Source organism: Schizosaccharomyces osmophilus, chromosome 1, assembly GCF_027921745.1.
Source record: "Schizosaccharomyces osmophilus chromosome 1, complete sequence".
NCBI lineage: Eukaryota > Fungi > Ascomycota > Schizosaccharomycetes > Schizosaccharomycetales > Schizosaccharomycetaceae > Schizosaccharomyces > Schizosaccharomyces osmophilus.
This window is the reverse complement of record NC_079238.1, coordinates 4495192-4520747: the sequence shown is the minus strand read 5'-3', so window position 1 is coordinate 4520747 and position 25556 is coordinate 4495192. Positions and strand designations below refer to the sequence as shown.

Here is a 25556-nt window from a genome sequence, read left to right as displayed (position 1 = left end):
GTGACGTGAAGGCTGGTGGTGACTTCGGACTACATAGTGCAGTATTTTAATATACTGATTTCTAGTACGTCTTCCACTTCCACGTTAGTAAATAAAAAATTGTCGCACAAAAAGCTTTGTGTAAAAATGCAGTTAAGTAGTGAAAAACCTAGGTTTTCTGCCATTGAAACAATTAGTAAATGGGAAATTGTCGTCTTTTTCCTTTAGTTAATTGTTTTAGCCCGAATAGCTTTGTGGGAGTCCAAATAGAACATCACTCGCTCAGACGTTCCAAAATTGAATTTAAAGTCTTTCGTACTGCTGAAAGAATTACATCTGCAATCTAAAGTTATTTTTACATAGCTTTGTAAATATTGGCTCATGAATCAGCGACTTTGTAAACTGACAGTGTGCAACCATTATAATTTCTAGGAATGAGTTTTATGCCAATTCATTCCCTTATAATTTTTCAAGTTCATTTACGTGCGAAGTAGTCAGCTTTCAGTACTTCCAGAACAGCTTCGCTACTAATGCAAGGAAACCAACATTAAGAAAATCAGAATACGTGAAAACCATCTTTATATTTTATATTTTTTTCTTTCTTTCTTTTAAGTCTGTTTCAATGAATTCCCCTGGCTAAGCAAGTCTTGGATGAATTCATCCTACTATGAGTTTCTTGCAGACCTCGTGAGATGACCTTCGGGTTTCACGCTATACTTGGGCTTCTTAGTAAAAATCGGTAAAATTCCCATATAATTTCGTGTTTATTACTTTGTTTAAAAATAGAAGTTTTTTGATTTACTTTTTGAAAAAATTTCTGTGAAAAGTCATTTCTTTACGTCGAATTCTGTCTTTCAGCTTCAATTTGCCTCAACGGGAAACCAAAACAGCAGCTTATATGCTTTTTATTGAATAGGAGTTGCAATTTTCAAAATTTATTACGTGGTATTTTCCTCTTAAAAACGCTCTGTTCTCTTGACTTCGAATTTACAAGAATTGACAATTTTTTGGGCTCAATTATAAGGCAACTTTCTGACTTGTGTTGTTTCTTATACTTTTCTATGATTTTCGCTTTTCGTTAATCGCTTTTTTCTTTCCTTGATTATATTTTATATCTCTGGGAATTGAGCCCGGTTTATATCTGGTCTTTGCCAGAATTTTTTACTTTTATTTCTTACTTTAATCCGTTTGGATTATTTATTGTAGTTTTAGATCGCAGGATAAGGGGAAGACTGTCCATCCTCTTACATCTATAATATCGTTCTCAATGATTTTGGTCAACGATGCAAAAATGGCTTGCATGAAGTGCATACGTGGCCATCGGTCATCTAGTTGCAAGCATGGTGACCGAGAACTTCATCCTATTCGGCCAAGAGGTCGACCTATCAGTCAGTGTGAAAAATGTCGCCAAGCTAGAATCAAGCGTCATATTCATGTAAAGTGTACTTGCAGCTCAAATACTGAAAAACGCCAACCTATACTAAAAAAAGCACGCAGTATAATTCCAGAAACGGATGCTACGCCCCCAGTTTCAACAAATTCTGATCCTCCCCCCTCCTCTTGTTGTGAAGGCCGCCATTCACATGCTCCCTTACCTTTCTTAATGCCCTCTGAATCTACGACATCAGATTCTGATGGTTTTCCTCATACTTCTTCGATAAAATCGGAAAGTCCCAGCTCCTTCTATGTTCCTAATCAACACCCCTATCATTACTCAGGTGCTGGCTTCTATAGCCACCCAAAAGTTCCTCGATGCCATTATAAAGACTTTTACCACAACAGTCATCATATCCCTTCTCCGCAGTGGTATTCTAACTGCAATAATCACCGAATACATGCAAACGTACATCCCTTTCAAACTCCTAACATCCTTGCAAATGATACTTCTGGATTACAGTATGAAATAAATAGCTTTCAAGGTTTTTCTCTAGATCAGCAAAGAGAGATGACACCTGATTTTCCAGAGTCTTCTGCCTTTAAGGTTCTTTCTAATTCTCAGGATTCCATTGCGGCTGCAGCTGCTAGTCATGATCTATACCCACAACCAAATTCTCCTTACCCATTTGCCATGTTGGATGATGGCTCCTATGTTCCATTAAACCACGATCAACCTTCTCACTCACCCATATATTCACCTCCTAATCCTCTGAATGGCATAAAGCCAGAAAGTGGTTCCAGCATTCCTTCTCATAATTTCCCTATCCAGTTATCCGACTATTTTACTATTCCCAGTAGCTGTGCTCGCGGCTCATCTCATTGTAAATGTGATGAAAATTGCCAATGCCTTGGATGTTTAACTCATTTGAACAATCCGACAACACTGGCTGCTCTAAACCATATTTCTGCATTACAAGAAGAACACAGGGATCCTGGTCTATCGCATTCTTTTATAGAAGACAAGCTTCTGCTAGACAATTTAGATGATGGGAAGCCTGACGATTATTTAATTCAGCATGATTCTGACAATCAGCAGAGCATCCAATATCCTTTAAATAACCCGTGCCTTACTCCTGAATTACTTTGATTGTTTTATTTTTTAAGTCTTTTGTATTTGTATACCATTTTCCTTCGATTGTTAATTTATGTGTCTTTACGTTTCAAATAAAAAGTACCAATTGACTCTTAATCGAATAATATATACTTGCGTAGCTAATTGATGAAACAATGAAATAAAGAGCACCGGCTCCAAACTAATCATTAAGTTTACAAATTAAAATTTTTACTGAAAGTTCCAGTATAATATTTTTCGTATAAAACTAATTATTCCAAGCATTAACTAACATATCAGATAACTGTTCATCACTCATCTCAAAACAAGCCTTTTGATGTAGTTCTTGCAAAGCACACAAACGCAGGATGTACTCTAATAGAGAAAGGGAATTTGGGTTAGACAAATAAAGTGATGTAGCTGGATTAATATTCAATGAATACATAGAATTTATAATTTCTTCTTCATCCAAACTAATTTTTTTTGTATCCTCTGTTTTATTGCCTTGTGCCTTGTTCGAATTCCTGGTATTATCTTCCGAATCGCTTACTGAACTAGATTCTGAATTCAGTTCACTTTCTGATTCTGAAGATGCTTCAAAAGAAGGATCCTCATACCTTTCTAACGCTATCCAATCTGTTCTTGTGTTGTTTACAGACTCTTTGTTTGGGTTTTCCTCTGCTTCATCGTTGAAAGAAGCATGTCCCTCTTTCGAGTTTGAAATGGCCAAAGTTTCATCTACAGGAGAAGCCTGCATTAGCTGAACAGCAAGAACAGGTGATCTTGATTGAGGTATGTCTAGCAACTTTCCAGAAACAGTGTAGCATAATATAGACATACAGTTTATAGGATATTCTATAGTCTTTCCCCTTATGGGCCCCGATAAGTCTTTGTCGACTAATTCTTCATGATATCGTCCGTCATTTAGGTCTTCTTCAATAATTAATGCATACCGAAACTTTTCGTCGGAAACAATTCTTTTTACGTATACCAAGCACTTAGGAAATTCTTCCTTCCAAGAAACGTCGGACGGACCATCACTTTGCTTAGAACGGTGAAAGGTTTTATAAAATGTAAGTGAAAATTTGGGACCTATCTGTACATTTGTCAGATTCTCTTCAAACTGTCTGTCTGATAACTCTAAGAAAGCTTGTGCTTGCAGTAAACGAGAAGGAGACAGCGATTCTTTCAGTGCTGAACTCAAAGTTACGCCTGAAGTCGTAAGAGAAAGATTAATTAAAGGAATGGTCTGAAGGTTTTTAAAACTTGTTAGCAGTGTATATAGTAACAAGGAATGCGCGAGTATACCTGTTCAATTTCCTTTAGTAGATATTCGCAGCTAGTGTGAATGTCTTTGGATGCTTCTTTTAAATTTTCCTGGTCCGGATTTGGTAAATCTTTTTCAATTACAAATTCTGAGAATTCATCAATGTGGTCTCGCAGTCTTTGAATGAGAGGTACAAGGTTCTGTAAACTAGAGTTTCCGCGAGCAGCACTAGTATATGTAAGTATCCTGATATGCAATTGACTTCTAAGGGCAAGTGACTTTTTCAAACATTGTTTTAAAGCATCGACCCACCACATTTTACTGAGTTTTTGTGCAACTTACATGAGCTCAATTAAGTCAACAGCCGGAGTAATAGCCTTATATGTCAGCTGAATTCCATTTCAAAGGTAAATATTACAACAGTAAGACGAATTTCAATTGATAGAGCAAGAGATGGTAAGCAAGCTCAACGCTCAAAAAACTCCAATCTCAAACTTACCAGGATCTTCTGTTCGAGTCTTGATTTCACAAGCTCCAAATTATATTGAGCAGATTCAGGAGCAGATTGCTATACCAATTGTTAGCTAGACAAGTAGGAGTAGACACGTGCCACTGGTTGAAGAAAAGAAGCCTCTTCAATTACCTATAATTATCAATATACCTGAATGAAGTTTGTGAGACGCTTTGCCGCCAATGATCCTGCCCAATTCACTCCTGTTCTAATCGCGTAGGCAGTTGCATATGTGGCAGCACTTGCCGTAACTTTTGTAAGAATTTGATCCATACACTACTTTTAACAACTTAAAAATTTCATATACTGTTGGATCAAGCAGTTTGCCCAAGTTCCTTTATGGCCTGTCTTTGGCAGTGTTTCGGCAACAAAGAAGTTACGAGTCTGTCGTTACTTGAATTAAATAATATTTCAAAAACGACTTCTGCATTAGAGTTGTCGCTGTCACAATCTTAGTGCTTACAAGATTGTAGCAGCTTTTGCTCAAGTTGGATGTTGCGGTACTAGTGATTAGCGAAGAAATAAAACCCTGGAATCTGGATATACAGATTTGCATGTAGGAGGTTGATCTCATTCAGTCAAACGAATAACATCTTCTAATATGGAGATTTTGACGACGAACTGAAGGATTTATGCAACCTTGTAACAGAACAAGCATAATCTTCACTTTTGTTGGCATAGGAATTGAAGCTTTGCTTATATTTTTTATATCTCATCCTTTAGCATAATATGCCTTAAATTTTTTTAAATATTCTTGTAGTACTGGTTAGTGTAATAAGCATATTGTCAACAAAACACCCATCGAGACAAATTCACAAATAAAGGAAGGATAAACAAGACGACTTTCGAGTCCGGTATGCTTTCGGAGATGATTTCGTTATGGCGAATAAACTACACTTGGTGTTACCTCTACCCTTGGGGAACTTTCTAGCTACAATTAGAATTTTCAAATGACGAGATTCGATATCGTTCAAATTGTTAATTAAAATATGCATTTACACCGTGCAATGTGGAGTAGGTGTTACAGTTCTTCTCAACAGGAATTGTCATTGATATGAGAATATGTAAATTATCATTAGGAGCTGTGTTGTATCCATGATGAAGCGTAAGTAATAGTGCCATGACAAGAAAATGAAACGAATTAGAAGAATCTTGAAAAAGTGAATGAAGGCAAATAAATTAATCCATTCTGGATGCAATGTTTTCATGCTTATTGCGTGCAAATTTCATATGCGAATATATCTTTGCTTTAGTACTTGGTGGACTGCAATGAGCATCGGTACTTCCAAAGATGGCGAAAATTAAACAAGAAAGAGTATGACTAAGGCTACACGAAGAAATAGACATGAGAACTCAAACTTCACTTCTTTGCTCAGCAAGAGGTTGAAGATTGATTGCTTCGTTTCGAGGTGGGCCATTTCTGCTAGTTCCTATTCTGATAGGTTACTAAGAGATCTTATACTAATAATCTTGAATGTGCTTCCTATAAGTGTGGTATTTAAAGCCTCCTGTGTGATACTTCAAACACATCAGAATTTCCTGGAATAGGTAAGAACAAATGATTGATATCTGCACCTCACGCATAAACGTAAAAAACCATATGTTAAATACAACAAAATCACCAAGACAGCAATTGAGTGCATGTATTTAAAACTTTAAGTATGCAAATGGAACCCCCGACTCCGTTCGCAATCACCGTAATTACTGTTGCCTTACAAAGAGGGATCCACCATGTTTTTAGAAACTTCTTGATTGTTTTACAAGCTTTCTTAGTAAACTTCAAGCTTGATTTCCCAGCTTTTGTGAAGCTTCCTGGATATGATATAAGTTTCACTAATGGTTAATGATTTGTTCAAAATATAGAAATCGTTGTCTTACCTGCTAGAAGCAGCATTACGGATGAAATTCAATCACCAAAAATCCCTCAAGGAACTTGCGCATCCACAGAAAACTTGTAGACGAAGATTATGGCAAAGAAAACAACCAAGAGCAAATTGAACCCAAGAATCAGAATAAACAACTTATCCAAGAATTATTAGCGGATTCTTCAACGAATCCGTCAGCCATATCCAAATCAATGGATTTGTATGAATCTACTGGATGTAGTAGAAGCAATTTTTGTGTAGCATGCAAAAGGGTAAAGGTGTTGGCCATGTTTGTTGACAGAGAACGGCAGAAAATCTCAAACAAAAGTGAAACAAATGACCTCTCTGTCACATCTTACTAGAGTACGGAGGAGGTGTGCCATCTGAAGGAGGTCGACTCTCTGACTTTTCATCATTGAGCGTTTTGGGCGAGTCTTCAGAGACCGAAACATGAGTATATTTATTCTTCATTTTTACAATGGCAATAATTCATTTTAACAATGGCAATCAAAAAACAAAAAAGCACCAAAATCCACGGTCTAGGCAAAAACAACTAGAATCACCAAAGAAAGTCAGTAGAAACTGGTTACCTTTTAATCATCCAATAAAGAAAGGATACTTAATTGAATCATAAATAAATATTTCAAAAGAAACTGCCTGTTAAAACCAAAGATGCCTGCTTGAAAAACTCTTGGTAGTGGCTTTCTGCATGTCTCAATTTCCTGAAACAAAGACATTATGTCACTGACAGGTCACAGTCCTCGTTACAATAAATTGACGGTAGTAAAACATTTCTATAGCCTTATGATATTCTCCTATGGAATATTGTTAAAATATAATCGAATACGAATGATTGTATTATATTATAAACTAAAATAGTACAAAAAGTAAACAATGCATGAAAAGATGGTTTAACGAAACAACCCGGCATTTTTGAAATCCGAACTAATGAGCAAGAAGCTCTATCAATTATGCATAGTTAAACTACAGTATATAATTTGATTAAATTTCGAATACATTTAAGTCTCAAATAAAATCTCCATTTTGAAAGATGTTTCTATTCGGGTGGGATGAGTTTACCTTTTGATGTTTTTATTTAATTAGCAATAACAAAGTTATCATGCCATCCTACATGATACAATAACAACCAGTTCAACTTGATTTTGCTTCTAGAGCAGCAATTCATTCCAGTTTGACATTTTTTCTCTTAGGCTGAGAATACTACGACTCTAAGAATGGAGCGAGCATACTCTAGAAAGAACATACAGCATAATACTTTTATTTACTTGTATGTAATAAAACATATTAAATCCGTCTTTGCAGTAAGTTGTTTAACCAAAGTTAATATGTATATATATAATAGCGAGTCGATGTCAAGTACCTTAAAGCAAGTACTGATGTATCCTTATTATGTACAATCCATTATTGAAGATGTTTAAGGCGAGTTCGCTATTTTAAACCTGAGTATTGTGATCAAATCGTAATGGTTTTCGTTTAAACGAAAACTGAGACTACACAGTTCACGCGTATACAAAAAAAAAAAAAAACGCGTCAGTTTCTTACTATATTTCATAGACATATATGGCATGGACGTAAACTCACTATCTACACTGAAGCCGGCGCATTCATTTCGCGACAACTCGATTGGATCCGTACTAAGCAGTATTGATTTTGATGACAAAGGAGAATATTTAGCAGCAGCATGTTCTGCAGATGGAGCGGTGCAAATCTATGATGCTTTAAATCCAAAATTGGCGAAAATAGTCTTTTGTCCGGAAATGGGATTGGAAATTGCGCGGTTTACCCATCATTCCAAAAACCTGCTCTTATCTACCAAAAAAACAAACAACAATCTTTACTATTATTCTACATTTGATGACAAACTTATCTCTACTTTTCCAGGCCATACTGAACGTGTTACGAACTTGGAGGTGTCCCCAATTGAGGATCTGTTTGTGAGTACAAGTTACGATAAAACTCTTAAGCTGTGGGATATCCATCGTACACCTCGTTGTCTTGGATCATTGGACTTGCCTTCAGCGGGCTTACCTGCATATGATCCTACAGGACTTGTTTTCGCAGTAGCCTGTCATTCCTTGTCTTGCATTTTTCTATACGATGCTCGGAAATATGACACAGAACCCTTTTCTACGTTTTATATTAATGATTCTAGATACCTATCTCGATTTTCTTTCCCTCCTATGATGCCTGAATGGCGGCATATGGAGTTTTCCAACGATGGCAAGTTCATACTTTTGTCCACTCGTGCAAATGTACATTATGTTTTGGATGCATTTTCTGGAGAAATTGTTTCACGACTTGACGGGTTTCAAGATCTTCCTTCTTCTGAATCTTCCTTGGGTAGTTCTGTAACCTTTGCACCTCAAGCGCCTTTTGTAATTGGGGCTGCTAACGAAAAAACAATCAATGTTTGGAATCTCAAGCATCCGTCTCATCACAAGGGTAAGTCTAATCCACCACAGCGTCAAATCGTCTCCCAATCCCTCGTCAAGCCTTTCCTTGCTAAGCATAATCCCCGTTACCATCAATTCGTCACGGGTGGTTCACAACTAGTTTTCTGGCTTCCACAAGAATATGAGTAAATCCTCTACATTAATTAGTCATACGAAGTCTTCTTTTTTTTGGCGTCTACCAAACCTACATTAATGAACCGAGTACTTGTTCGCTTTGTTTCACCCAGGGTTGAATATCCAATTTACGTGGTTTATGACTATTTTTATTCTCTGCATATATGGTGCTCAATCATGTTAATATTCAAACCACCTTTAATTACTCTTGAAAATGAACAAATCAGATTGATTTATTGCAGCACTCTCAGATCTCAGCTTACAACAGTTCTTTGTTCTCTTTTTTTTTTTTTTTTTTCTATAAAATATATCTAAAGTTTCATAGGAAATTGTCCCTTATAAAGTCCACATAGAAGTGTGTCTATCGGTGTCCAATCCTTCAACCCTCCTGTATATTCTTAATTTTTCTGTAGTATTGTAATGTATTAATTGCTAGTAGAAGGATTGCTTTTTGCAATTATGAGGACCTTTTGATCTGCCAACGCGCCTCTACCTGTAACTACACGTCTACCTGCAATTCGTACTTTTAGAAACCAGAAACTTATGAATTTCTCAATAAGAAATGGAGAGTCTCTTGAAATATCCTGCATATGGTATGAAACTTATTCCAAAAAGTAAACGCTAATGATAGAATGGGAACTTCTACAGAATACACATTACCAAAGGGTATCTAAAAGTGCCAGTGTGATGAACTAACAAAGAAAAGATAAATCTTGGGAATACAGTATGGGATTCTATTGACCCAGTTGCCTTTTTAACAGCAGTTGCCCCTTGTGGAGGAGCAATAGGTATGAATTAATGATAAAAATTCATTCCTGTCTGTCCAACATGAATGCTAACGGTTAGCTTTAACACGGTCGGAATCAAATATACATAAGAACTTTAAGTTTGAGGAGATACCGTTATATTCCATATGCATATTCAATTTGACAGGTAGACACTTACAAACGCTAACGGTAGGGCACTAGAACAATACATAATATTATATCTTAACTAACTTAATGATAGTGGGATAAAGTTTCTATTGCTGGGATGGGATGGAATGATAATGAGGAACTGATTGTATTGTCGAAACAAGGTCAAGTTCGCATGTATAATCTTCTCGGCGAATTCCATCAGTACTCCATTGGGAAAGGAATCGAAAAAATTGGTGTCAAAGAATGTCGGTTTTCTTCAGGTGCTGTATTTGTTCGTTTGCAAGATGATTCTTTTATTTCTCTATCAGGTCTCGACGAACCAAGAAGAAAAAACTTTGCGAATATTCCTATTGAGTTGATGGATAGTGAGAAAATAAGTTCATGGAATTTAATTCCTAATCAGTTCTCTCTTGATTTGGGGTATGATGTGTTGGTGAGCATTGGTAACCAAATCCTTCAAATTGATGAGCAAGATGTCCAGGTTCACAAGATTCCATCTTCAGAACTGATACATCAATTTTCTGTGTCTCCTAATTCAAGATATATAGCTCTCTACGAAGAAAAAGGGAAAATTCGCGTTATTTCGTCTGATTTTACAAAGATCCTCTTGGACTTCCAACTGCCATATACGATTTCCGAAGCTGTATTAAAACAAATGACTTGGTGCAGTAATGACGCTGTTGTCCTCGTTCACGATAACCTTTTGACCCTCGTTGGTCCTTTTGGGGGTTCCGTTCCATTTTTGTATAATCATACTCCCATTGTCTTTTCTGAAATTGATGGTGTGAGAGTTTTAAATAAAGAGAAGTGTGAATTTTTGCAAAGAGTTCCTTCGTCTTTGGAAAAGGTTTTTGAGATGCAATCCAGAAGCCCTGCTACCAGACTGGTGGAAGCTTCGCAGAAAATGAAATCCAAATCAGTTCTTGCGGAAAAGCTACTTTTGGAAATGAAAAATGATATGCATGCGGCGGTCGATACTTGTACACAGGCTGCTCTTCATGAATTTTCCATCGAATGGCAAAAAGAATTACTAGAAGCTGCCTCTTTAGGAAAAAACACATTGACAGCTTTTAATCACCAGGAGTTTGTTGACATCTGCAAAGAAATACGCGTTCTAAATTCGGTTCGTTCTCCAAACATAGGCATTTACATTACACATGATCAACTTGAATATCTAGGTTTCGAGCGACTTATTCGAAGAATTTCCAGGAGAAAGCAATATGGAATTGCATCACAGGCAGCTCAATATTTAAGCTTACCGTGCGACTGGGTTTATATCGAATGGGCGCAAACATATCTCAAGCAATCAAACGAACCGGAAGATGTAGTGCTGAATAATATAGTGGACAGACTGTCGAAAAGAAAATTTATCTCTTACGAAAAGATTGCACGCACTGCTTATGAAGAAGGAAGAATCATGCTATCTACCAAACTTCTTGATTTTGAACCGCTTGCCAATCATCAAGTTATGTTGCTGCTAAACATGGAGAGCTATGAACAAGCTATGAGTAGGGTCATTGAAACGTCTGATTATGAATTAATTCTGTACGTTATACTTCAAATAAAGCAACAGATGTCCATCGCCTCGTTTTTTCAATTATTAAATACTCATCCCAATGCTGCTAATGTCTACGTTGAATTTGCAAAGCAAAATGATCGAAGAACACTTCATGACTTTTTTTACCAGGATGACGACCGTAAAGGTCTAGCAATGCTTGCTATTGAAGATACTTTGACAGTTAGTACTTCTAAGGAACGTATTGCCTCTTTACAAACAGCTAGAAAGGTATGCAACGATTCAAAAGAATTTTCATTGGAAAGCAAATTATTAGACGAGCAAGTAAAACTCTTGCAGTTAGAGGAAGGTTATGAAAGCCAGCTTGCAAGTAACTTCGTGGGACTAACGATCAACGAATTAATTGTTAAACTGGTAGAGCTTAATCAGAACCAGAAGGCTTCAAAAATACGATCAGAGTTTGCCGTTCCCGAAAAAAGATTCACTTGGCTGAAGTTACGTGCTCTTGTCGCCATAAGAGACTGGCTTCAAATTGAACAATGGGCTGCATCTTTGCGTAGGTCACCGATCGGATTCGAACCTTTTGTGAATGAGATATTGAGTGCTGGAAACAAAAGGGAAGCAGCGAAATATATATCTCGTTGCACACAGATATCAACCCAAGAAAAAGTTGATCTTTGGATACAAGTTGGTGATGTAAAAGGTGCTAGCGAGGAAGCCGCAAAAGCAAAAAGTGGTAATCTTCTTGGCGAACTTCTAGAACGAGTTCAAAACATGCCGGAAAGTCGACTTGTGCAAAATGCACTTGGTCAGTTACGACGCTAATGAAACAACTAAAATACATAAAGTGATGTATCATAGAATATGACTTAAGGATTCTGATAAAAGTATTAGAGCTCCGCCTATTTATTTTATCTGATTAAATGAATATCATCATGAACATTCATTGTATCTGCTACGCTTACACTCTAACTTTTAATCTCAATAGCCTTCTTTCTAAAATTTAATTAATTTTCATAACAATTTTTTTTGCTCAATTCTCATAAAAGAGAAAAACAAGCTGCCACGCGTGAATTGCTTCGGTTTCCGCTCAGCAATAACATTGACTCTTCTCCACTACATCTCACATCAACATACTTCAGTTGCCTTAAAAAATAGGCTTTTTGTATTTTTAGTCCCTTCTAATTTAATATTCAGAGAGTATTTTTAAAAAAATGGTAGGCGTGCTGAAGATCTAAGGGACAAAACTAACAAAGTAATTTAGGCATCTGCAATTCTTTTGGGAATCGGGATTGCTGCTTCTGCCGCAGTGGTATGTTTGAGAAGATAAAAGGAAAATATACAAAGGAGGCTAACCGTAATTTTAGGGTAAAATTGGCATCGACGCGTTTCGAAAGTACCGTAACATAAATGGTTCAGTGAAAAACTTCGTCAAAGGAGGGTTTGAATCAAAAATGTCACGGGCAGAAGCTATTCAAATTCTATCTCTTACTAGTCGTGGTTTAACTCGCCAAAAAGTAAAATCGGCTCATCGCCGTTTGATGCTGGCAAATCATCCGGATCGTGGTGGCAGTGCCTATGTAGCCAGCAAAGTTAATGAAGCAAAAGGTTTATTAGATGCAGATCGTTCTATTCGGGGCTTTAGCTCTTGGGCTGTTCCTCCTGCTAGATCCGCACAAAAGATTCCAAGTGTTTCGGAGGCAGTTGAGTGGATGCAACAACATTCCTTACATTCTCCAAGGCATTAATCTTTTTCACCTTATATGACGCTGATAAATGGCTTATCATTAAGTCTTGGTTACTAAATCTGATGGTTACATTCCTACTTCAGTGAGAGGTATAAAGTCTTAATATGTCATATTTTTTCTTGGGTTTTTGGTACCATTTATATCTTAACCTTGGCATGTATCCAGAATAACTTTAAATCTCTCTACGCCTTTGGGGATGCATGATTTGGTATTGTACTGCCAAGTATGGAGTATTAATTGATTTTTCTCATTTCTGTACCCGTTAATCAATTATGAGTTTTTTATATTAAACAATATGAACAGTGAAACTCCAAACCTAATAAAACTTGAATAATCCTTGAATTTATTTGCTGCTGAACATGAGGCTAATTAATAAAACTGAATGCTACTATGAAAACTCGGCTACCTTGCTTTCTTCCTGTAAAGCCAAGATACTACTTTATGGACATCTGAAACTTATGAGGCAATGTTTGTTCCTCTTCCCTATACTTGAAAGGTAAACAAACACTTTTTATATGATAACATCACTGTTGTTTTTTTGACGAATTATGAAATATGAATTATACAGCGTCTTTTCCTCATCTTTTGCTTTGCTTTTGTTTATTTTCAGAAGAAGAAGCTGCCACGTTGACCAGTCTACAAGTTCAGGACTTTGCTCGGAACTAATAATGTTCGTTTATAATTTATTGAAAAAGTTGTCAAAGTGGCATCATATATGTGCTGAAAAATCAAATGAACCCGATATCATACTGACGTTCTTGGAACGTTCAAAAATTTCCTATTCCAACACTGCCGATAGGATATATACCATATTTATGACAGCCAAACAACTTGACCTTTAACTAAAAACGAGCTTTTTACGAAAACACTCTCCATAAGCTTACAAAGTGTTTCAATCTATTAAACGTTTAGCGATGTCTTTTCAAGTTACTCCTATTTGGATGTGGAAGGGTTCAGGCAATAACTATGCTTACCTTCTAACCTGCGAGAAGACCCGCGCCAGTGCCATTGTTGATCCTGCTGAACCAACTGCGTAAGTTGAATTTATCGTCATTCAGTGAACGATGGATGAATCTTCCTTGGAATCGTAATGTAAACGAATGGTATCATAGATGCTTTATCAATAGTTGTCGGGTTGCGAGGAATATTCATCCAAGTAGCCTGTAGAACCTTTTTTTTTTTTCAGTTTCATACGATACTAACAATGCTCATAGTGTTTTACCTGTTTTGCAAAAAAAGGCTGACTCGAAAGAGATCGACCTTCAATATGTTTTAACCACTCACCATCACTCTGATCATGCCGGCGGAAACGGTGCTGTTTCATCGATTTTTCCTTCTGCTAAAGTTTTCGGCGGTAAATATGCACAGGCTGTAACTTACACTCCCAAGAATAAGGAAACATTCAAGGTTGGTGAAGTTGAGGTGCAAGCTCTTCATACACCCTGTCATACTCAAGATAGTATTTGTTATTACGTATCTACACCTTCCAAGCGTGGTGTCTTTACAGGAGACACTTTGTTTACCGCTGGTTGCGGTCGCTTTTTTGAAGGTGACGCTAGTGAAATGCATCACGCATTAAACACTGTTTTGGCGTCTCTTCCTGATGACACTATCACTTATCCTGGTCATGAATATACCAAATCGAATGCCAAGTTTGCATCCTCTGTGCTTTCAAACCCCGAACTTACCAAGCTTGTTGATTATTGTTCCAAGAACGAATCCACTACTGGTAAGTTTACCCTTGGGGAGGAAAAGCAATTCAACCCTTTCATGCACTTGGATGCTCCTGACGTCCAAAAGGCTGTCAAGTCCACTAATCCTATTTCTATCATGAACACCTTAAGAACCATGAAGAACAAATCTTAGGGAATATGAATATGACTTTGAATTTAATTGTTTTATAATAAAAGGTTCTCTCTTTGTTTTAGTTTTACTCTGTTCTTACGCGTTTTCATATCTTTATGAACTATTTTTTGTAAATGTGAGTATAGTAATTCATTATTTATTTGATTTTACTTTCCTTTAAATTTGCAACAAAAGGACCAAGCTGGTTTGAGAAGCAATTTCTAATTTACTAAAGCACTGTTTTTCACTTCGTTAGCAAACTTTACATGTTCTAGAAGCATATAATGCACTGTACAATATCACTGTTAAATACAAGGTATTGTGCATGTGCCAAATCGTAGCAAAAACAATAACAAACTGTTTTTTTGTTTTTCCTCTTTTTATTTATTTTCATCATTTAAACACTTTCTTTTACATCTAATCGTCTCCTTGTGCTTTGAATGTACGCTTAGAACTAGGTGAATTTATTTCACGTTCGTTTTCATTTCTGTTCATCATGCCTTTCAGTTTTAAATTAAGCAACCGTAGGCGTTTGGTTTTTGTTTGTCTTTCTCTTTTCCTAGTTTTTTACTTTGTTTGGCATGGATATTCTCTGGACACTTCAAGTGGTATTCGAGAGAGCCCCTCTGTGCTTGGTCAAGAAACGAAAAGCTCAATCACTAGTGAAGAATTGAACACTCCTACATCGACTCTTCCTTCACAGACGGATCAACCTGAACTCATTCCTTCTACTATTATCTCTTCTGGTACCGCAACTACATCAAGCGAAATTGCAGTACCAAGCGCTGTGTCATTGGCAACCAACCAGGCCCAAGGATGTAGTGACTCCTTTGATGGGAAAAAGCCCATCACCCAGTATGTCATTATGATCGATGCTGGTTCCACTGGCTCTAGAGTACACGTTTATCAATTTAACAACTGTAATCCTACACCGAAATTAGAGGAGGAATACTTTTTGATGACAGAACCTGGATTGTCTTCCTTTGCTGGCAATCCTGATGGAGCTGCTGCTTCTTTAGATCCCCTTTTGAAGTTTGCATTGGAACATGTTCCCGAAAAACATAAGAATTGCTCGCCGATTGCTGTTAAAGCAACTGCTGGTCTTCGCCTTACCGGTGAGCTCGAAGCGCAAACCATTTTGAATGCGGTAAAGACGCATCTTGAGAAATATCCTTTTCCTTTGGCTGGGGAAGATAGCGTTTCCATTTTAGATGGAGCCATGGAAGGTGTTTACGCTTGGGTTACGATCAATTATCTTTTGGGATCGTTAAATGTTGATTCTTCCGAATCGACCGTTGCTGTAATGGATCTTGGAGGGGCGTCTACTCAACTTGTCTTCGAGCCTCGTTTCTATGATTCTCAGCAAAAATTATCTGAAGGTGATCATAAGTACGTTTTGGAGTACAACAACAAGGCGTATGAGCTTTACCAATTTTCTCATCTTGGATACGGACTAAGGGAAGCCCGAAAGTCGATCCATAAGATTGTAGTCAACACGGCAGATATTTTAAGAGAATCACTAAATGCTGACGATGTATCTTACGAGATCACTCATCCATGCCTCCATTTAAATGCTTCCATGCAGCATTCTTCAACAAAGGAGGATGGAGTGTCTTCTAACTTTGTATTTAATGGTCCTTCTTTAGCCCATGCTTCTTTGCAATGCCGCGCGTTAGCCGAAAAAATTTTATACAAAGAAAAAGATTGCCAATTGGCACCCTGTTCGTTCAACGGCGTTCATCAGCCAAAGTTCACGGAAACATTTAATGATGCTCCAATTTATTTGATTAGTTATTTCTATGATAGGATGGTCGATTTGGGCATGCCTAGTACGTTTACTATTGAGGATATGAAGTTTTTAGCGGATCGTGTTTGCAGTGGTCCTGGTTCTTGGGTCGACTTTTTATTTCTCACTAACTCCCTTCGTGCTTTAGAACTGGAACCGGAGTGGTGTTTGGACCTTAACTATATGATAGCTCTTTTATCCGTAGGATATGAGATTCCCAACAACCGTCAGCTCCATACGGCCAAGAAGATTAATGGTAAAGAACTTGGTTGGTGTTTAGGTGCTAGTCTCTCTCTTTTATCAGAATCTGATGGTGAGTTCAAATGCACAATAACAGAAGAAGAGTCGTAAAAGATTGTGCGGGACGATATGGAACCGAAAACTCTTTTTTTTTTTAATGGCTATATTGTCTCAGAAATCCTTAAGGCTCCAGTTTCTTCTGAAGCTTCTTCTGTATCTTCGCATTTTACCGAAAATATTACCACTTAGGTTAATTATCTTGCTATCCCTTCAAGGAAAATTAATTCCTATGCTAGTTTTTATTTTTATTTTTTTTCTTTGTTTAATTTTGGTTTGTTTCTTTAAATGTGGCTCCTCAAGTTGGCAACTCGAATTTGATATTAATTTGCTAATCTGAAAGACGTGCTATAATAAACATATTTAATTGGGAAGTTATTGTATTTATAAACGTTTAAGAATCAGATAGTAGGAATACTTAAGTTAGTTAGAGTATTGTGAATAGATTTGAGATTGTTCTTGAAATTATATGTGCCTGAAGTCGAGACTTGTCAATAATAAATGCAAACAGTTGTAACCAAAATTTCTCAATCTCAATCTTATAATTAAAATAAAAAACGAATTTAGGTAGTAATCACTACCTACAACGGACATTGATCCATCTACCACTCGTCAAGCATTCTCCATACCCATTGTATTCGAAAGTTGTGCAATTGGAATTGAGTGCTCTATTAGGACTCAGAATATTTTCTGTATATTTGATGAGTGATTGAGCTAATTGGAGTGCTAGATACATTTGCGTTAGAACTTAAGTCCTATTACAATTCACTTTACTCTCGTTTTGATTTATCATACTTTAAAGAGCACAAAAGTTTCATCTACTCCTTTTTATGAATTTAAAATAATTCGTCTTTGGTTCTTGTTTTAATGACAAAGGTTTGATTCATGAACGCCGGAAAACTTAATATTCGAGTGTTTAATCAAGTTACAAGGCTTTCAAACGTGCAATTAGGATGTCGGCTGCTTCATTCAAATCATAGCTCTCTACAGTCATATTTAAAGTATCTCGAGTGGAAAAATTGCTCGTTCAAGACAACATTAGTCCAAGGAACTTTATTTGAATATCTTGTGAAACATATACTAGAAAAGCACGGTTTCACTTTAAAACGATGCGGAGGTAAAGATGATAGAGGAATCGATCTTTTAGGTAAATTCCCTTCGGGTAGCAGCATAGAAGCTAAAGTGGCCGTTTCATGTAAATCAAATAAAGCTGCCATTGGCCCAAAATATGTGCGAGAATTGGAGGGTTCCCTTTCCTGGTGTCCCTTGAATACATTAGGGATTTTGGCTTGCTTAAGCAATTTTACTTCAGCTTCCTTGAAAGCCATTCAAGTCAGTGAACGTCCTCTGGCCGTTTGTCGAATATATATTGATCATCACAGCAGCTATATGTTTCAATTTGCATGGAACTCGGCTGCCTCCATTATGTTTAATGACATGTCAGTTCGTCAATTGTATAATTCCAATACTCTCATTGACACATCAGAGGAAACTTCTTTGATCCCTTACAAGTTTATATCTAAAGTACTTTGTGATTCAGCTTCGAATGAAGATCGTCCAATACCAATTGGCCTTTTTTACAAAAGCAAACAGATATCCCAACTTGTTTAAAAACTACTTACTGTCATATGGTTTACTACTCACATAATTATTCATCATTTCATCCTTATAACTGTCAAACTAAAGTACTTTAGGGGGTTTCCCTGTCCGAAAAACATAAAAGAAAAGAAAATTATGGTATTCAAATGATCATTAAAAAAGAAAATAGTGGGAAAAAAAGAAGGAAAAGTATAAAGTGAAGCATGATGATTGAAATCCCCAATAATACAACGCCATGAAAATCCAGCAAGTATTCAGGGTCTTTTTGGTTGTTTGACAAACTGGTTTTTGGCATATAAGAAAATCAGCCAGAAGAAATATGCTCCCACCACGTTATGAATTAAGTATGGCTTTTCAGCACCATAAATTAGTGAATAAAATGCTAAAAGGAAGAGGAGAAGATTATTTGAGTAAAACTCTGCATCGGTCAAGCGAGGAAGTAGTTTACCTTTTCGAAGAATTTCTGTCATTATCATAAAAGGTATGATAGAGAAAAAGTTATGATGTGTAGGAAACGGAATATACCAATGCGTGGAGATATTTCGTGCCCAAACTAAAAGCACAGGAAAATCTATAGGAGCCAGAAGCAACATCAAAAAAGTAATCGTCAGCGAAAAGTTGAAGAAGCTCCATAGCTTTTGCTGACGGTGACTCGATATTGCACACCCCCTAGCCAAGAATAAACTTTTGGCAGTAGTCATAGACTGCGTAGCAAGCAAAATAACATATGCTATCTGGAAAGGCACTACGGTCATAACTATAAATAGTAGAATAATATTCGAAATGAGCCGTGTCTGAAAATCTTTTCTTCCGTAACAATATGCCAGAGATGGATTAGCGTATATAGCATTCAAAGCTGTCTCCGAAGCATCATATTTATTGAAAGCGGCGTTTTTCCACACAGAAGTGTTTCTCTTCTTTATACAGACATACGTTAGCTTGATACACATAAAAAAGGATTGCATTAACCCTTTCATGGAAGATTTTCGAAGTTTAAAACAAAAGCCGTAGAAATATGAGAGTACATGGATAATAATCGAAAACATGAATACAGCGGCAACGACTAGTCCAACGAACATAAAAGTTAAAATTGGAGCCAAAATCCAAAACTGAGGTGATTGTAAACCAAACAACAAGTGATTTTGCTTCCAGAATGAGTTCAGCACCATCGCGGCGGAAACGCGCCATGAACTATCTGGATCAGCACCGTCTGGTAAAGCTGTAGATACACGACTCGTTAAATATGAAGTGATTGTAGAGAGGACGGAAACGAAAACGAGCAACTTTACCAAACCTCTACGAACAATGATCTCAAGTGCTGTATTCATGTTTAGGAATGTCGAGCCGTAATGGAAATAGCGGAACTGGCAGTATGCAGCAAAAGCTACAACGACAACCGGAAATGAGCCCAGCAAAGTGCGGTAGCGCATCAATAAACGTCCTGCACTACCATATAAGTCAGGAAGTAAAGATACATGAAACTTTTTGTAAACAAGAGGATTTGCGATGAATTCCATAACAAGCGATTTTTCAGATTCCTTGCCAAAGTATTCCATGAATGGAGAAATTCCATGTAACGAAATTTCTGCTTCGGTTAAATTTACGTAAAATTTAGTTTCAAAAGGGGATTCTAAGGTTTGCTTCAACATGGGCGTAAAAGTCGTCTGTACCTCTTTGCCATCATGAAGTTCGTAGCTAAGCTTAATTTTGTAAGCTAAGAGGGAGCTTTGCATTCCCGAAATCTGAAATTTATTAGACAACAAGTTAGACGTATTAAACGAAAAGTTGACTCCATGCTTAAAAAGTTGGCTTTGAGACTTATCAATCTGTATGGGGTCCGAGGATTTATTGCCAAATTCACCAACTAAAAAGTAATCATTTGGCTCCTTCAAATCATCCGTAATCAAAATTAGGTGATAATCTTGAAGTCGCTCCTTTGGCAATTTATAGTTATAAAACACCTTACCGCTATAGGGGATGTCAGTATCAATCGTCGAAGCAGGTATAAGCGTAATCGCATCTCTTAACAATTCGCAAACAACGGGTAATGGTTCTCCAGATTCTGACCTGTTCAATTCCGGTAACGATGTGCCAGTTTTGGGATCAAGGTGGCAAGCCAGGACTTTAACTTGAGAATCCGCGGTATCTATGGGATAACTAGTTAAAAGCTCAAAGTATTCGAACTCATCGGGAAGAGTTGGGACAGGATAAACATGCTGCTTTGTTTTACTTGTCCCAAATTCATCCAACATAAATGCTGTACCGGGCTTCTTATCATACACTACAGTATTAGCGCATTCAAGTTTTTCATAAGTACTAGGGGAACCAGACAGTTGATTCATATCATTGTCCAGAGAAGAGCCTTGAATGTAAGTATGTGACAATAACCTTTTTCTTTCAGCGAGTGATACTGTACCCGTCGGCCGTCTAGCATCAACAATTGCAAACAAACCGCGAATTAAGACCCTTCGGAAATTTTCACACCAAGCCATAGCCTGATGATCAATTTCAGCCCAAACGTATGGAATACCAGATGTAAAAACACTAAGGGCATTCGACGGAGGAGCGAATGCAGTAACTGCTGAATATTCAGGAACAATATTTGTATCTAAACCTCCTCCAGCAATGGAAACCAAAAGAGTGTCGCGTAAGGAATTTTCCTCAGCAGGAAGTAAAAATGAATTTAACCAATATGATTTGATGGCCTCATAAAACTCAACAATTTGGCGATCGAAGGGAAGAGGAGCCATAGCATGAGGTGCTGCTAACGTAATCAAGGTATTTATCGAACCTTCAACATAATTTTTGAGAGAAAATACAGCCTGACCAACGATACCTCCCATGGAATGACCCAAAATAATTACAGAAGTAGGGAGGGGTAAGGATTCGTCTTTTGGATAATCGGAAGTTTTTCTTGTAGTTTGGTATAAGGAAAGGATATAAGTTATAGCATCATTCACGTACTCTGCTTGGTTCAAAAGAGTTTGCCCATGAAATGCTGAGAAGTCTTCATTAAAATCGACAGCAAAAAAATCAAGCTCTCGTTTTCCAGAATCTAGGGTGCCTTCGGGATCTTCCGCGGCCACCTCAGCATAAACAAGTGCTGCTTGAGCGGCAAAAGCACGAACCTGCTTGTAACTTCCAGCATTTCCCGGAACGAAAAGAACGGGGACACCAGTCGGTTTGTCGCTTCCATAAACGCTTTTTTCACGGTAAAGATAAAGAGTATACCTGTCTGCGAAACGAGTATAACGGCTGTCAAAATCTAAAAACTTTGCATAAGAAGGCCATACTGTAGCAGTTTGGCAGCTCTTGTCTTGAGGGCGACTAATGAACGAGTGTGTGATCAAACACATAAGCACAATCGAAGCTAATGCTACATAAAGAGATACTCCCCGTAATATCCGAGCAACAATGTTTCCAATTGGAACTGGGATATCTTTCTCAAGAGGCTTAGGTGTGCTCTGTCCTGAAGACGATGAAGAGGAAGGAGGCCGTTTGAAATAAGCACCTTCCTTTTCAGCATTCATATACGATTCTTCTCGTTTATATAGGTACTTCTGAAAGTCTTCTGGATTCATTTCATACGTATTCATAGGCCGATCCGTATCATCCTTCATAATTTCGTTCGTTTAGAGCTAATGGCTCTGTCAAACAATTCAGAGTTAAAATGTAATGTGTATTTCTGATCTTTTTTAAACAAATAGCTTAACAAACCCCTTTAGAAGGTATTCTTCTTTTGAAGAGACTTAACGGTAGTTTGTCTAAGCTGTATAAATAAACAAAAAGAAATCGAAAAGTGATTAAACGATTCACAAAACTCTTGTAAATAAATCAATTTCCCCCTTTGTTTTGTTTTGTTTTGTTTATAGAAGTCAATAAATATCTCTTGGCTTCTTTGGAACTATTAAAAGTGCACTAATTCAACCAATTTCCAGTTCTATCGTTTTTTTCTGGAATCAATGTTTCGTTGAAGGACACAAAACTAAATATAGTAGTTATTCAATTCGCTGAAGATTTTTCTCAGTAATAAATAGTCAATTATGCCTTATATTGCTAATGAATTTCCGTGCAATAAGTTCAAAGGCTTGATAAATTAAAGAAAAAAGATAAGAAAAACCCGTATTTCTTAAATTCTTAGAGCTTATCGTAAAAAGAAACGTCGCCGCCAAACTTTTCAATAGAAGCCCTTCATATATAACAGATCCACAGATTGACAACTACTTAATGAAAAATGAAACTATAGGAAAAGACTTAACAGTTTTGAAGGCTGATATTTGATTAAAGGCGATTTTATACAAGAGGATGTTCAAAATCGGTGTGGTTCAGTCCAAATTCTTCGTGCATCATTTCACCTTTTAAAAGGTCAAGGTGAATAAAAGTATTTTCGCTAGGAAAACGATGAAATGCAAATTATATTTAGTAACGTGACTAGTATTAAATAAAATTGGTTCTTCTGTATTAGTTGAGACATTAATTTAAAGGCTTAAAAGGTCTGAAGTATCAAATTAAACAGACATTGGCAAATTAAAGAAGTGCTTCTATATCGCCGGTAAGTTCGGGTTATTAATAGCCTGTCTAAGATCGAACAAAAACAACGAAACAAAGAGCATATAAACATTATATAATTTGATTAATAGATTGTCAAATGTTTATTCGCAGAATCACGGCATTATATCGAAAAAACAAGATTTAGGATCACTCTTATAGTGAAGCTAGCCAACTAGGCTAGTAGCGAAAGCTGCATTTTGTTTAATATAGATTTTCAGAAGACATCATTCTAACAACTAGTGAAAAACGCATTTGATGATGCATATAGCAAACGTTCGAAAATAACTGGAGCTACATCATCCTTTACAGAGGAAGATGCATTTGGAGCATGGGTATTCAAAGGAGTCAATTCGGTGAATTTATGACCAAGTGAGGGAAATGAAGAAAGCCGGTGTAGTGTCATTTTTGATTGCGGGTATATATTGGGAGTATGTTGTACGCTTCCATACCTTCGATGGCCATTATGCCTTGAGGAGCCGAGGTTCACATCTTCGTCCTCTGTCGATGGTTTCTTAACTTTTATCTGAACGATGTCATCAACAACGTACAAGTTAGGCCGATCAAACAAATCTAAAATACTTGTAAGAGGGTCCTTGAAAGTCTCAACGATATTATAAGCTTGTCCTTTAAGTAAATATAGTTGACTTTTAAACATTTTTTGGTCAAAGTCTTCGTCTTTCGAAAATGTGTTCTGAAGTTCCTCTGTAATATTTTCCCACCATTCTCTGCTAGTGAGTTTGTGTAAAAATAACTGTCTTGTAAATTCAGTAAATGATTGCGTTAATATGGATCGCGGTAACGACAACCAGCCATAGGGAAACGATCTCCAGGAATCGGGATGTTTAAAAGGAAATGCGAGAGAATTGTCTATAGCACCAATATGGAAGTGAGGACCTTTCCACAAATCATTAACATGATCAGAACAATCCATAGCAGAGGAGGATAGATCAGGTGTTATATCACTTGAAAGAATATGAACGGATTTGAAGTATTCCGGATCGTTGCAGGGGTCACAACAAACTTTAATCATCCAATTATCCAAACTACGGTCTGTGTTACGCATCAAGTAGTCTAATAGCACCAGTTTTTCAAGTTCGAACCGGAATTTGAGACGCATATCTTCTGTCCAAAAGTCGGTTTCAATTTCGTTTTCAGCCAAAAATGGATCAAAGATATCGAAGTCTTGGCTTGAACCAACGGACTCTGTATAGTCGCGATGTTCTCGATATCTACTGCCCGGCCACGGATGGGACTCCAGGAAATGAGAAGCTAACTTGTAGCCTTCGAGGAATTGTTGAAAAGATCCGAGCTTCTGCGGAAGACTTTTGTTTTTTGAAAGATATGATTTTCGAGCAAAGTAGTCATAATTAAATGTAGGAGATGCCAAAGACACCACGGCAGTATAAGGTACGATGTAAAGACCAAGGCTACGATCCAAAAGACAGGCGGCCGCCTCTGAAAGATAGCAAAGATTTGGTATGAGGCAGCTTCTTCCGAAAAAGCAAGGAAAGAGATTTCTATGAAACCACTTTATCCACTTCGGATTCAACTTGCCATAGGGCTCTTCATCTTTCGGCTTAAAGACTGCTATAATTCTCCCCTGGTCGTTATTTACAAAGTAAGACCCAGAAGAGCCCTGTGAAATTAGGCACGGAAACACGTTTTTATCAATCGCTTGCTTTGCTTCTAACACGGTTTTCTCAAAGTCATGAAAATCATGTCCAGAATGATGAGGATAAGCCTTCCATTGTTTTTCCTCATGTAGGATTGAAGGAGGGCAGGCAAACACAGAGTAAAAAACCTTTGGCGTTTTATGCTTCTGTGGTGCCTTTTTCCTTGTCTGAAGTGCATTTGTCAATTGATTCGCCCATTGTCCAAGTTTTGATTGAGTAACCAAGAACTTTAATATTTTGAAAACTTCATCTTCTTCATTTTCTCGGGGTAAAAGAACGCTAGTACTCGTGGAAGACACGGAAGAGATCTCATCGGCACCTTCATCACTGTAGCTGGCCTGAAAGCTAAAATTATTGTCGTGAAATCGAGGGAAAGAAGCAAGTGTATTTCTCGTGGATTCGGGTTCCATCCCCATCCAAGAAACTAGATGTGTATCTTTTTTTCTTCTGTGGTGTCTGCTTATGCTACGCTAATCCAGATGTCAATTGCTTTCGTGAAATGATGACAAATTTAAATGTTTACGAAAGAGCGATCGACTTTTTTGAAACCAGTACGTCGAATTGCTAAAAACAAACCTATTTCGATTTTAAAAAAGCACACAAGAGCATGTTCGTTTCGTAGAGATTGGTAGTATCCCTTCAGTGAGAATCCAAATGTGAATACAAGTAACACTGTTACCAAATCCTTTATACGAAATTGACAAACTCCTACAGTAGCTCTTGTAACATAGTTTTATTTGTGCTCTTTTTCTAAATTGGTTCAAGAAAAGTAGATAATTAGATGGGATTAATCGATTGGCAACCGCGGTCGTTTTGTTGAAGGGATCTGTCGAGTGTCATCGCCAAACTTCAGATATTTACGAACCAGCGATTGAGCGATTCTTCGAGAAATACATGGCAACTCTAATGGCTTATATCAGCATGCA

At 37.2% G+C, this 25556-nt stretch overlaps 10 protein-coding genes across 10 annotated transcripts; 7 read left to right on the top strand and 3 right to left on the bottom strand.

Moving 5' to 3' along the window:
* Positions 1-1246: 1246 nt before the first annotated feature.
* On the top strand, positions 1247-2503 carry cuf1 (DNA-binding transcription factor, nutritional copper sensing Cuf1; the record flags this gene model as incomplete). The annotated part of the gene is made up of 1 exon (XM_056180844.1): positions 1247-2503. One exon carries the CDS (start codon positions 1247-1249, stop codon positions 2501-2503), a length of 1257 nt encoding a protein of 418 aa, XP_056036162.1.
* A 232-nt stretch (positions 2504-2735) lies between these two features.
* SOMG_02050 (Ran GTPase binding protein) lies at positions 2736-4518 on the bottom strand (the record flags this gene model as incomplete). Its single annotated transcript, XM_056180843.1, has 5 exons — positions 2736-3716; positions 3776-3962; positions 4077-4111; positions 4234-4302; positions 4396-4518. The coding sequence occupies 5 exons, from the start codon at positions 4516-4518 to the stop codon at positions 2736-2738; spliced, it is 1395 nt and encodes a 464-aa protein (XP_056036161.1).
* A 3178-nt stretch (positions 4519-7696) lies between these two features.
* On the top strand, positions 7697-8713 carry swd22 (mRNA cleavage and polyadenylation specificity factor complex, WD repeat protein Swd22; the record flags this gene model as incomplete). The annotated part of the gene is made up of 1 exon (XM_056180842.1): positions 7697-8713. The coding sequence occupies one exon, from the start codon at positions 7697-7699 to the stop codon at positions 8711-8713; it is 1017 nt and encodes a 338-aa protein (XP_056036376.1).
* A 547-nt stretch (positions 8714-9260) lies between these two features.
* On the top strand, positions 9261-11956 carry vps16 (HOPS/CORVET complex subunit Vps16; the record flags this gene model as incomplete). Its single annotated transcript, XM_056180841.1, has 5 exons — positions 9261-9291; positions 9330-9364; positions 9405-9486; positions 9545-9654; positions 9707-11956. 5 exons carry the CDS (start codon positions 9261-9263, stop codon positions 11954-11956), a joined length of 2508 nt encoding a protein of 835 aa, XP_056036740.1.
* Positions 11957-12345: 389 nt separating this feature from the next.
* On the top strand, positions 12346-12879 carry tim14 (TIM23 translocase complex subunit Tim14; the record flags this gene model as incomplete). Its single annotated transcript, XM_056180840.1, has 3 exons — positions 12346-12348; positions 12396-12443; positions 12499-12879. 3 exons carry the CDS (start codon positions 12346-12348, stop codon positions 12877-12879), a joined length of 432 nt encoding a protein of 143 aa, XP_056036378.1.
* Positions 12880-13793: 914 nt separating this feature from the next.
* glo2 (glyoxalase II) lies at positions 13794-14745 on the top strand (the record flags this gene model as incomplete). Its single annotated transcript, XM_056180839.1, has 2 exons — positions 13794-13912; positions 14094-14745. 2 exons carry the CDS (start codon positions 13794-13796, stop codon positions 14743-14745), a joined length of 771 nt encoding a protein of 256 aa, XP_056036379.1.
* Positions 14746-15220: 475 nt separating this feature from the next.
* gda1 (Golgi nucleoside-diphosphatase Gda1) lies at positions 15221-16861 on the top strand (the record flags this gene model as incomplete). The annotated part of the gene is made up of 1 exon (XM_056180838.1): positions 15221-16861. The coding sequence occupies one exon, from the start codon at positions 15221-15223 to the stop codon at positions 16859-16861; it is 1641 nt and encodes a 546-aa protein (XP_056036380.1).
* An 831-nt stretch (positions 16862-17692) lies between these two features.
* SOMG_02044 (mitochondrial endonuclease family) lies at positions 17693-18418 on the top strand (the record flags this gene model as incomplete). Its single annotated transcript, XM_056180837.1, has 1 exon — positions 17693-18418. One exon carries the CDS (start codon positions 17693-17695, stop codon positions 18416-18418), a length of 726 nt encoding a protein of 241 aa, XP_056034782.1.
* Positions 18419-18660: 242 nt separating this feature from the next.
* On the bottom strand, positions 18661-22026 carry bst1 (GPI inositol deacylase Bst1; the record flags this gene model as incomplete). The annotated part of the gene is made up of 1 exon (XM_056180836.1): positions 18661-22026. One exon carries the CDS (start codon positions 22024-22026, stop codon positions 18661-18663), a length of 3366 nt encoding a protein of 1121 aa, XP_056036381.1.
* Positions 22027-23186: 1160 nt separating this feature from the next.
* On the bottom strand, positions 23187-25046 carry lsb6 (1-phosphatidylinositol 4-kinase Lsb6; the record flags this gene model as incomplete). Its single annotated transcript, XM_056180835.1, has 1 exon — positions 23187-25046. One exon carries the CDS (start codon positions 25044-25046, stop codon positions 23187-23189), a length of 1860 nt encoding a protein of 619 aa, XP_056036382.1.
* Between the last annotated feature and the right edge of the window lie 510 nt (positions 25047-25556).